The sequence below is a fragment of the Filicampus tigris genome, chromosome 9 (genome assembly GCF_054856515.1).
Source record: "Filicampus tigris isolate MCC_2025a chromosome 9, RoL_Ftig_1.0, whole genome shotgun sequence".
Classification (NCBI taxonomy): domain Eukaryota; kingdom Metazoa; phylum Chordata; class Actinopteri; order Syngnathiformes; family Syngnathidae; genus Filicampus; species Filicampus tigris.
The window spans coordinates 25619253-25631255 of record NC_141225.1 but is presented as its reverse complement, the minus strand read 5'-3'; the positions used below and the strand labels follow the sequence as shown (position 1 = coordinate 25631255).

Below are 12003 nucleotides of genomic sequence, written 5' to 3'. Positions count from 1 at the left end.
GACGACCACGAGCTGGCCATGTGGTGGAAAAGCTTCCAGTGCACAGCAACGTCAACGTTTACGGAGGTTGGCACGGGGCAAATGGGAAGCGGCTCGCTCGGCCATTCAGGCCCAGGGACGCACAGACGACAAGTCTTTTCAAAAGGACAAACTAAGCAAGGACGGACGTGGCTATTCCTCCGTCCCGAAGCGGCTCAAGTACCAGCTGACGCGTTGTGTTGGCTTCTTTTAAAAAGAAAGACCACTGTTCTCCTCCGCGATACCACGGAGCAGCCATGACAACATTGTACGGTGCTCTTGTTCATGTGCGTTCCCTCCCTGCAGTATTGTTCTCACTGCCCTCTAGTGGACGCCCATTTGACTGACGAGGGAGCCATTTAACTAACGGTTAACATTGAGTGCAAACCTTATGCCTTTGCATGGGAAATATGTCCTTGTCTGGGACATCTGTAAAAATCTATCCAGGCCTGACGTGTCATGTAAGCGCATGAAGATCTCTAATGACATTGGTTGTTAGTTGCAGCCCTTGGGCCTGTTCTTGTGGCAAATTGGACCTGTTGCATTTGTGGAGCCAAGTGAAGTCCTGCCCTGTGGCAGACGTCGACGTGACACTTGACCTTTTCGCCGCACCGGTACTCACCAGCTCCAGGTCAGCGTCCGACAGCACTTTGCGCTCCTCTCCTCCGCCGCCGCCGCGTCCTCCGTTTGGACTGTTGGCCTGCTTCTCCTTCTGCTCAAAGTATTCCAAGAAGGACGGCTTGGCCGGTGGGGACGCCTCGTCTGTCCCTGACCGACACACAAATGCGCACGCTCATCAAGAAACTCCAAAGAGGACGTCTATCTTGGAACGAAGGCCCGGCAGGCCCATTGACTTGGTCGGTACTTTTCTCAACGGCCGCCCCCGCATTAAGACATGAGATTCAAACAAACATAAAAAAAACAACAACTACAACAACAACAAATTCAGTGCAATTTTTGTCACATTTCTATCTGCTGGCAAGTTAGGAGTTGTAAAACAGTCAAATGCTTTGCCTCTAATTCCTATCTTTATTGTTGCTCGTTATTCACATTCTTTTGTGGGGGAATATAATACTCCAGTGATAATGATGGAGAAAAAAAAAAAATCGAATCTAGTCGTCATTCCTTTTTTCAATGAAAAAATATTAACCAAGTCCTTAAGGCGTTTTTCCGGTCTGGTAATTGTGACTTCTTTCTCCAGAAAATATGGCTTTAATCAAATAATTCAAAATTCCCAAAATCATTTCAACATCAATCTTAATCCAATACTTATGACTCGTCGTCTGGAGAAACAGAATACTATGGATTTGCAATGCTTTGCAATACATAAACGACACATCAATTCTAGATGGATTATCTAAGGTATCAAAGTGTGAGTACATTTCTGCCGGAACATCTCATGAATAATTCAAGTGTGGATGTGTGATGTCATGGAAGGAACGTTTCAGGTTACAACTTTAGCACCGACAAAGTGAGTCCAGAGCTACTGGTCCCGTATCGACGCGCGGAGCGGAGCTCGGGTTACGCCGCAATGGCATCCCGCCGCAATGGCATCCCGTCAGGCCCGTGGAGGTAGGCTTACAGCAAGGCTCCAAAGCAAACACGTATGTTTGCGAGTGCTGTTTTACAATCAGCTTGTTTGTTCTGAACGGAAAAAGGTTGCAATGTTCCAGAGCAAAGTTTGGATTTGCACGGCAGCCCACGGGCCAATCGACCGCTGGCGGGCAGCCAACTCTGGTACTCCAATTATTCCACCAGAGGTTAACGGCTATTGTTCAATCAAAGCGAACGTTGCATGCTAATTTTGTCCAGTGGAGGGCGCGCTGATGGCCACTTCCATGACAGCGACATTGGCTGTTCCCTGACATTGATGCTCTTGTGAAGGGCAAACGACACCATGTTTCAGGAGAGAAGCGAGCCAACTTAAAAAAAAAAGAAAGAAAAAGAAATGGTGTGCCACCTTTGCAATTACAGTATCGAGTGAAAGCCATCCATTTGTTGAGAAGGGCTTGGAAAGATACAAGCTTCACTCCCACAGCCTGGAGGTGTTTCGTCACATCTATTTGGATGCTCTTGATGTTTGTCTTTGTTGAAACTTCAATGCGCGGCGCCACAAATAGTTGGACATTATGGAGGGGAATTACAGTTACTTAGCTAAAAACACAATGAGCCCGCTTATTTTGAAGCATGAGAAAAAAAATGGTACTTCTTTCATTAGACAATAAAAATGTTACTTGTTTAGGTACACGTTATATCAGGCAATAATATCGATATCGCTATAGTCAACATTCATATCGCAGATTGCATGTTTTTCCAATGTTGTGCAGCCCTAATTTCAAAGCGTTTTTGGACCAGACTTCCTATAGGAGGTATTACACAAAAACATCCCCCCAACTCAATTTCACAGCTCGCCATCATCCGATTTTCAAAATTCTCGCTGCCTTGCACTGAGGTGTCAGTATTTTGCCAGAATGTCATTTTGGGGCAATCTTGTCACATGACGATGCCAACAAGCCCCGCGTTGGTTATCGTTCACTCCTTCCCCATTTTGCTTCCCGACATGACGACGGAGCGCGTTGCATGTGCGCTGAATCATTTGGAGGAGAAGGAAAAATGAAAAGCCTTTCGATAATTCACAAAAGCATCCGGGACCATCCGGTGGCAATTCAACTAATAGCTGCACTGCACACACAGATGTTCTTTCATTGCAGTGTCTAAATGTTGTTTGGTCATGACACTTGAAGCAGCGCCATACTACATGTGGGGACTGCGCGTGCATGAGCGACATTCCCAAAAGTATCCAGCCCCATTGAGGGCTCGTGCACCGCATGACAATGGGGGCCAATTTCTCCATGGCAAAAAATAAAAACAAAGACAAAGCGAGGACAAAAGAAACAACCAAAGAAAACACAACCCGTCAATTGTTGCTCCTTGGGGTGTTTTGACCAATACATGCAACAGAAAGGTTATGATGCCAAATGGGAACTGTTTGGAATCGTCAAAGTATCCATGTCTACTTTGCAACAACAACACCGAGTCAAGTCAAAATTCCTCACCTCCCAAGGATGCTCGTGGCTTTCTGTCCATGACGTCATTGCCCCCTCTGCTGGCCACTAGTGAGCACGCAAGCTCGATCAGGACTTGGACCTGAATGCAGGCCTACAGCCACAATACTTGCACGACAATTAGTTGTAGGATTCTAGCCAGGCCAGCCGTGACCCCATTGATTCATTCCGGAATGGGCGAAAAACAAAGCGCTCATGATTAAACAACAATAATATCGTAACCGGGTTTGTTGTATTGTAATCGGTGGTTGTCAAAAACCAGGTTTGTTATATTGTAATCAGTGGTTGTCAAACTTTGACCTCATTTAATACAGCTCAATTTGGGCACCATTAGTTGCACAAAGCACATCAGGACTCTATTCGATTTCTTGCCATGCTGACTGCAGCTTGCCTCATCAAAGGTGCCAATGAACGGCGTCAGAAATCTTCGGCTTCAAGTCAATAATTGTTCCAAACATGGCATGTTGAACATACCAACTCCAAAGAAAGTAGTCCAAGGGGTGGGGGGTGACACGTGGTGAAGGCGGTGGCGGCCGGGGAATTGGGAATTCAATGGTTGGTTCAGCCAATGGTTGGATGGCCAAGGGACTTTACGGACACCCTGTATGACTAACATGCCTCAAAAGTGTACTAGAGCACACTAGTAGCCCTTTCTTGGCATCAATCAGTGACCGACAAGTTGCTCTGCCCTTCAAAAGGTTGCTGAATGCAACATCCTGCCCTTTCATGACATCAGAGTTGCTCAGGTAACAACCAACCACGGCTCACTTGTTTTCGGAGTTTGGTCATGTGACGTTCGCAAGCTGAGCCGTGACCGGTCGATACCTAAGCACTGAGCATCCGTGATGTCATTTTCAGTCGACGGCAAGTGGCAAAATGACCGTCCCCTGAGATGGCTGCATTTTGCTGCTTCATTCTGATTGCACAAACGCAATGTTCATCAGAAGGCCATCTTTACACGCGCGGGGGTGCATACAAGATATTATTGTCAAGAAAATGTTGGCGAGAACAAGACATTGACATACTTTTCATGGTGCCCGCCTCGTCGTCGTCGTCGTCGTCGTCCGAGTTGATGATCATGGTTCCAAGCTGCAAGCGCATGGTTCCCGCTTCTTCCTCCTCCTCCTCCTCCTCCTCGGGGTCTCGTCGGCTCGCGGCGCCCAACTGCGAGCCGGCGGCACGCATGGTCGCCGAGTCGCCCGGCCCCGCCCTCACCATGGTGCCCTGGTCCACCTCGTCCTCTTCCTAGAATGCAGAAAAATCAAGTCCATAAAAGAGTCTCTGGTCAAGTCCTGGGATTTCGGGGTTCATCGTTTGCAGCTCCGCTACAATGCCGATTTTTAAACGTGGAGTGAGAAGCTTTCTTTCCTTTTCAGCAAATTCTCTACTAGCGGGGAGGATGCAATGCTGATTAAGCTCCTCGGCTCCTCTAATATCTTGTTGTATTTTCCATGATTATATCGTTGATATTTCCTGGTGACTGGCGACGTTCCCGCACCGGCGCACCCAAAATGATGTCGAGGAAATGACAAAAATGTAAGAGGGGCAGCACCAAGTGCCAATTTGTGACTGCGGTTGGAAAATTTCAACTCAAAGGAGCAACATTTTACACATCTGCCTGACTTGCGTCGCCTCAAATGTTTGTTGTGTCGAGCGGCACTAATTTGCGCATTTACATTGAATAGCGCAGGCTTCACTCCAGCGCAGAACTCTAAATAGGGACTTGCAGGATAGTAAAAGAAAAATATATATATTGTATGATATGATTATTTTCTGCTACGGAAGCACAATATACATTTAGTTTGCATTTTACAAACGGGAGACAAGGTTTTACGTCCTGGAGTTGCCGAGCAGAACAACGGAGGAGAAAATGATCGCTGCTGTTTGTAGGCAAAGAAAGCAAAAGGTTGCAGGCGTACAGAATTGTCGTCATCGTTGTCATCATCCTGCTCGGCGTGTGCCGCCGCCGCCTCCTGGCGTTTGGCTTTAATGTCCATGGCGTCGCTGATGAGCGCTCTCAGGATGCTGCTGGGCTTGGCCGCCTTGATGAAAGCGTGCTGGAGGAGGAACAACAACAACAAAAAAAACACACGAGACAAAGTCAAAAAGACATGTCGAACTTTCATGGTGTCATTCAAACAGGTAACGTTACAACTAATTAGTGCGGCTAAAGGGAGATACACTTCACGGACAAAAGTATCGGGACACACACAGGAATGCAAAAAAGTTTACATCGGCTTCTGCTTTTTTGGGAAGATGTTGGCATTTTTTTTCTCCAAAGAAATACGGCTACAATCTCGCGATATTGCCACTTCTGTTAGAAAAAAAAACAACAACAAAAAAATAAATAAAAACAGTACTACCATGTGTTTCGAATAGTATGCCTTTGTTTTTCACAAGAAACAACTTTGTTATCAATCATTGTCCATCTTTTTTTCCCTAAACAAAAGGTAGTATTTGTTGGCCAGTTTACTGTCGCTTCTATTGACTTTTCTCCCCCGTCCAGGGAGCGTATGAATGAGGCCACGCTCACGACATAAATAAAACAATAAATAGTGTGACTCATGCACAAACGTGCATTCATTTGGGTGGAAATCCATCACACTTTTTGTACGTTAAGTGAGGCAATGTTTTTTCTCTACGAAGCTCGCAGGCTGGCAGGCTGCGTTCACCACCCGCCACTGCCAACGTAAATGTCTTTTTGACGGAAGCCAATGAAACGTGACATGCATGGGTAGGCGCGCTATCCAAATGATGACAATACTTGACGACGCCATATGGCATTTGTATAGCAAAATAGACCAGGAAACAAGAGAAAATGAACAGTGCCGACACGCCACGACCCACACGCTACGTACGTCACGGTGATGACGTGAACTGCTGAAAAATGCTCAATATTTTTGATACTTTATTGACCAGTTTTTTTTTCCTTCAGGGAACCAAATGCCATTGATATTTGCACTATTCATGTTCATACACACTGCCTAATAGACAGAAGGAAAACGAATGTTGTGAATTCACCAGGCGAGCGCAGCCTAAAAGAGCCAAGTCATGTCAAGAGAAGAAAGGACGGCAAAACTGGGAGATGAGGAGCTAGTGCCTCAAAAGGGATCAACATCCGTTGTCTGAACTTGTTTCGAATTCGGGGCAGGTGACGTCAACAAGATGAGAGCATTGATTCAGTTAGCCCTTGGTCCATTTGAAATTCTTGACTAGGTTTTTTTTTTCTTCTTCATCAATTGTTCAATGTTTACAATCATACTGCTTGTTGAAAAGTAGGGTAAGAAAAGAAATGCAGATAGTTCCCCTAAAATGATGAATAATTGTGTGCCCAGATGTCATTTAGTGCACGTCTACCTGCAGCAGTTGCGTCGCGGTGGCCCTGTTCTCCGGGTTCTTCACCAAACACTGGCTCACAAAGTCCCGGAATTGTGCCGACCACGCGTCCGGGTTGCGGAACGTCGGTGGAGGGTTGGTGGGGATCATGAAGATGGCCTGGAAGAAGACACACGCACACACGGCGGGCCCCAGGCACACACTGATGTAAGTGACAAACTTAACTGTCACATCGGTTGAGCCGCCATTTCTTTCAAACGGTTTCTGTATGCGGAGCTAGGTATTCGCGGTCATATGTATTTTCTCTTAATATTTTGGGGTATATGGGATGGTCATGAAATATTGCTGAAGATTTTGTACGATTCTATTTCCGGCAGGCTTTTTGGAATGGATTAATCCAAAAAATAAAATAAATAAATTAAAAAATGTTTAAAAATTCAACGACGGCTGGACCAAATTATTTGCCTTGACTACCAATTTCACAAGTGGTTACTTGTGTACATTGAATAGCATTAGGGCTTCAACTAGCGATTATTTTAATAATCATTTCGGTCAAAATTTTGGGGGATTAATCAATAAATTGGATCATAGAATGCCCATCCCTTTATTAAAAAACAAGGCCTTACTTCAAATTGACAGTGGAGAAAACACACAGACAAACAGCTTATTAGGGATTTTCGATGCACTTTTTTTCAGACCGGTGCCAGTGCGAGTATTCACTCTTTAATACTCACTGATACCGATACCACTAGTACTTTTGCTTCAGAACTTTTCAAGTAACACAATGACAGACAATTGTGCAGAGACCTTCTTTCCTTCTTTCTTTTTGACGCACATAATGTATTATTGGCTGATGCGTTACACGGCCACAGCGTAGCGCCAGCTACTGGCGAGGAGGACTTACTCCATGTCAGATCTTTTTTTGCTCTAAGTATCGGTGACTGGTAATTAGTAGGCTTCACGATTACCCGATACCTTGAAATAATGGGGGTACCGCCTGCGATAGATAGCTGGTGTCGTTTCCCCCCCCCAAAATTGATAGCGGAGGTTTGCAAATGTATTATTCTGATGAGACACAAATAGAATTAGTCTGCACTTTTAAGCCAAACAAGGTGTGTCAACGATGAATTGATGATCCAAATAGTTGGTAGTGAATTTGATAATGGATTAGTCATTTTGAGGAGGGATTGGATTGACAGGTGCCGGTTTTGGGCCGCCTCACCCTCATGGGGTGGATGTCGGCGTAGGGCGGCTTGCCCTCAGCCATCTCGATGGCGGTGATGCCCAGCGACCAGATGTCGGCCACACAGTTGTAGCCGATCTCCTGGATCACCTCGGGCGCCATCCAGAAGGGCGTCCCGATCACCGTGTTCCTCTTGGCCATGGTGTCCTGCCGGGAGCAAGAGGAGGTGAGGCCGGGGCGCCGAGGCGGAGCCGAGGCAAGGCGGCGGACTGACCGTCAGCTGACCGGCGACGCCGAAGTCGGCCAGCTTGGCCTGACCCTCCGTGTTGAGCAGGATGTTTCCCGCCTTGATGTCGCGGTGGATTTTCCTCATGAAGTGAAGATACTCAAGACCCTTCAGCGTCGACTGAAGGATGCTGGCAATCTCCTCCTCGCTCAGCTGCACAAAACCAAATACACAAAAACACGCATCGGTACAGCCAAGTTCAAATCAAGCACAGGGGGCTGCCGAGTGACTGTAAACCCCAAAAATGTATTAGATGCTTCACGATGTCTGCTTTCTGTTTGGTTTCAGAGTCAACTTCAACTGGCAGTGAGCATCGACTCGACTCAACTCAACTTTCTTTAAAAAGCACTTTAACATAACCATTGTTCCAAACCAAGTATTAAATGGCTTGAAGCCTTGTCAGAATAATAATAATAAAAACAGATTTCAAGACTTGCTGCTGCTTGGAGCCTTAAGAAGAATCAACTTGAATCATCTTGTTATTAAGAAGAACAATTAACCAGATGCTTCTTCACCAAAGCATTTATGGCTCAATTCCCTTTACCAAACTACCAGTATTTCATCCGCCCCTGTGTGCGTGTGTGTGTGGGTGGGTGGGTGGTCGCGTGCGTGAATCTTACCGTCTTGCTGCGTATGCGTATGATGTCGGACACAGATCCCGCCCCGCAGTATTCCATGACAATCCACAGGTCGCTGTTCTTGAAATAGCTGCCGTAGTAGCGCACCACATGTGGACTGAGCAGAAATGAACAGAAATGATTGTTATGAACAAAGTTGTCGACAGAAACAATCCTGACACGTGTCGTTATGCATGCAAATGATGGTTGTGAACATCAGTGATTGTCAGGTAAGTAGTTACAAAGCCAAATGATTGTTATGCATGCAGTGACTGTGATGAACAGATCAGCAATTGTCGTGCTTACGCTCTGCACTTCTCAACATACAGCATGTTATTGTGAACTTGAGTACTAGTTATGAACAAATAAATGATGGCTGTTCTAGATACTTATGAAGACAAAAGGCCGGTATGCGTCTAGTTTGGAGACTGTTGTACACGTTGTTCTGACTAGCAAATGATTACGACCAACATTTGCGGTAGCTAGCGTCTGTCTGAACAACAAGGACTGTTCTGTATGTCGTGAGGTCTCGAGTATGTGCCATTGTGATTGTTGGGCCACCTGTTGCACTGCTGCATGATGGAGATCTCCTTGATGATCTCCTGCAGGTCCGACTCGACGGGAACCTGCTTGATGGCCACGATCTCTCCCGTCTCTCGGTAGTGAGCCTTGAACACGCAGCCGTATGACCTGCGCGCGTGCGCGCACACACCAGGCGGGAAGTTGCCAAACAGGAAGTGAAGAGAGCGCGCGACGGCAGCAGTGGCGGCGACGGCGGCGTCAGGCCTCACCCTTCACCCAACTTCTCCAGGACGTCGAACACTTCCTCGGGCTGCTTGGTCAGGCTGTCCTCGCTCAGCTTCTTCAGCTGCCTGTCATGCGCGTGCGCGCGCACACACACACACACAAACACACAAAAAAAGGCCACAATTTCAAAGAGTTCCGAGCTGTCTAAAAACATGTCATGTGGCATGATGTGATCAAAATGAGGTATCAAATCAATATTCTCCATTGAAATGATTTTTAAAAAAAACAACTTTTTGCTACGTGCCTTTAACTCCTTCGCTGAAAAAAAATGTAAATAAGTTCCTGTGATTGAATGGCTGGACTGTGAAAAGACAAGTAAGTAGGGCTGAAACTAATGGCTATTTAAATACTTGAGTATTTTTATTGGGGATGTTTGATACCACTTTTTTGGCGAGCGATACCAATGAGTATACATTCTTTGAGTACTCACCTATACAGAGTACCAAGACCTCTGATTCTTTTGATAAATAAAATGTCATTTCACACAGGATAAGCAGTTTGGAAAATGGATGGGTGTGACAATAACAAAAACTGTGACCAAAGACCTTTCTTTCTGAAGCCGATGATGATTCGCCAATGTGTCAAACTGCCGTAGTATAGCGATAACTACTGCTCGGCAGGACTTACTCCATGTGAGATTTTGCTTTGCCTGAAGTATGGGCCGCTGGTATCGGCAACCTCCATGAGTGCAGATACCTTAAAATAAGGCTGGTATCGGTACTCGTTCGCGGTCCAGCCTTCATTGTTTTTGTAAGGCTGAGTAAAAAACATTTACAAACATTTTTGTACATGTTTTTCATTTTGTTTTAAACATGTGCCTTCGTTTGATACAAAAAATGTTGAAGTGCTCTCTAGTTTCGAAGACAAACACTTCCTTTTGTCAAACAAATGCTTTCAAACATACATCAGACCGAACCAGTCACTCAAACCCGTAAGTAGGTGCACTAGGGCAAACGCTAACTTGAATTTTTAGGTTTTTAGACGGACCAATAACTTGAAGATGCTGGTTACAGGAAATAACATTTCAAAATGATATTAAAAATGACCTGCGTTCACACCGGCCAATGGCTGCAATATGGAAGTAAATAAGTGTGGAAGAGCAACGATAATGAGGAGCCTGCTAACGTGTTAGACAGACCAATAAAAGCAACACTTCTTTGAGCATTAGGCCGACCAAAAACTTGTGGCTGCTAGAAGAGAAATTTGACTGACCAATAACTGAAGCCTTAGGACCTCCCAATAACTCAAACCTGTAGCGAGTACGTGTAGTAGTAGACTGACCAACAACTGCTGAACCGTTTGGTGGATGTCACAGAGCCAACAATAACTTGTCAGAACAAGTCCGATAGGCTCACCCATGAAAACTTTTGTGTGAGGTTGCACTGACTTGAACTGCTCATGCAGGTCAGCGACTGTATTTCGAGCAAACAATAACTGTTGAACCTGTCAGTGGGTATCGTAGACTGAACAACAACTTGAAACTCATTAGTCTATATTAGTCAGACTGACAAATGTTTCCAAATCAAATGTGTTAGTGCGTGCACAGCATGACTTGGAACTTGGTGCAGTGAATTAGATCGGCCAATGACTCCAAACCCGTGGGGGAGTGCAATATAGCCAACCTTGACTTGAACGGCTCAGGCGGGTTAACGACTGTGTTAGAGTGAACGATAAAGGCTGAATTCACTTCGTGTCAAGTGTAGTATCCCGAACAGTGCGTAGTCAATAGTCCTAACTGGTGTACATTAGACCGACCAATAACTCTTAACATGACATTAAACGATTGGTTTTGTGCCAAGTTAAATGGACTACTCGAAGAGATTTCAAGGGTCGGGAAGCGTGCCCGGAGGTCGCCTGACGTCGGCGTGCCATCACGAAGGCGATGAACCAACCAAGTCAGCGGCAGGAGGTCGCCAGTTACCTGCGAGGATGGTTCCGCATCTGCACCTTGTCCCTGTTCTCCATGCTCCACTCCAGCGGCTACCGACAGACTCCACGCCCGCCGTTCGAACACCTGAAACCGGCCAGGTGTCCGCCAGCTCCCGCGCGCGGGGCGGCTAACGGCTAGCGCTGACGGGTGCCTAGCTAGAAGCAGCTAGCGCGCTAGATGGCTAAAAGAGCTAGCCCGCCGACTTCGCTTCCAACCGCTCGTGGAAATCCCTGAAAAAAAACTCCAAAAAAGGCTGCCGTCTTGCACGTCACATTTCCGGGAGAGGTGCCGCCGGCATCCCTGTCGGATCGGGGCTCCCCGTCAAGGCGGTCATCCCTCCTCCCGTGTCCCGACAACTTTGGACTTGTTGAGCCGTGCGACAGAGACACTTCAGCGACCGCTGGGGGAACCAGGAAGAGCGATGACGAACGAAGAAGCACGAATGCCGACGAGGAAGCGCGAAGGAGGACGGAGAGGAAACGAAGAAGACCGGGGTAGAAGGAAGAAGAAAAGCTGCAGCAGAGGGGCGGGTCCATAAAGGTTGCAGCGACAGACGCCATCAACAGAGGGCGCCACTTCATAGGGAAAAACGTCAATGACAAAAAAGATGAGGGCTTCGGTTTAAAAAGACGTTAGATAAGAGTACTGTATTGCATTGCGATGGTAGCATATTAACAAACACTTCAATGTCACGTTGTGACGTTATACATTTCATGTTTAAACGTGTTAAGGTTGATTTTTATTTGGATCCAAATGCAATT

At 46.3% G+C, this 12003-nt stretch overlaps 1 protein-coding gene across 1 annotated transcript in view; it reads right to left on the bottom strand.

Moving 5' to 3' along the window:
* Nucleotides 1–12003, bottom strand: part of LOC147142789 (serine/threonine-protein kinase 4-like) — a 15004-nt gene extending 3001 nt beyond the window's left edge. Inside the window, exons 1-10 of the mRNA XM_086040561.1 lie at nucleotides 11234–12003; nucleotides 9297–9377; nucleotides 9067–9195; nucleotides 8509–8623; nucleotides 7877–8041; nucleotides 7642–7809; nucleotides 6441–6578; nucleotides 5003–5140; nucleotides 4109–4328; nucleotides 641–786 (exon numbers count right to left, since the gene is read on the bottom strand). Of these exons, the coding sequence (XP_085896687.1) occupies nucleotides 641–786; nucleotides 4109–4328; nucleotides 5003–5140; nucleotides 6441–6578; nucleotides 7642–7809; nucleotides 7877–8041; nucleotides 8509–8623; nucleotides 9067–9195; nucleotides 9297–9377; nucleotides 11234–11277 (1344 nt within the window). The 5' untranslated portion in view covers nucleotides 11278–12003. The remainder of the gene's footprint in view (nucleotides 1–640; nucleotides 787–4108; nucleotides 4329–5002; nucleotides 5141–6440; nucleotides 6579–7641; nucleotides 7810–7876; nucleotides 8042–8508; nucleotides 8624–9066; nucleotides 9196–9296; nucleotides 9378–11233) is intronic.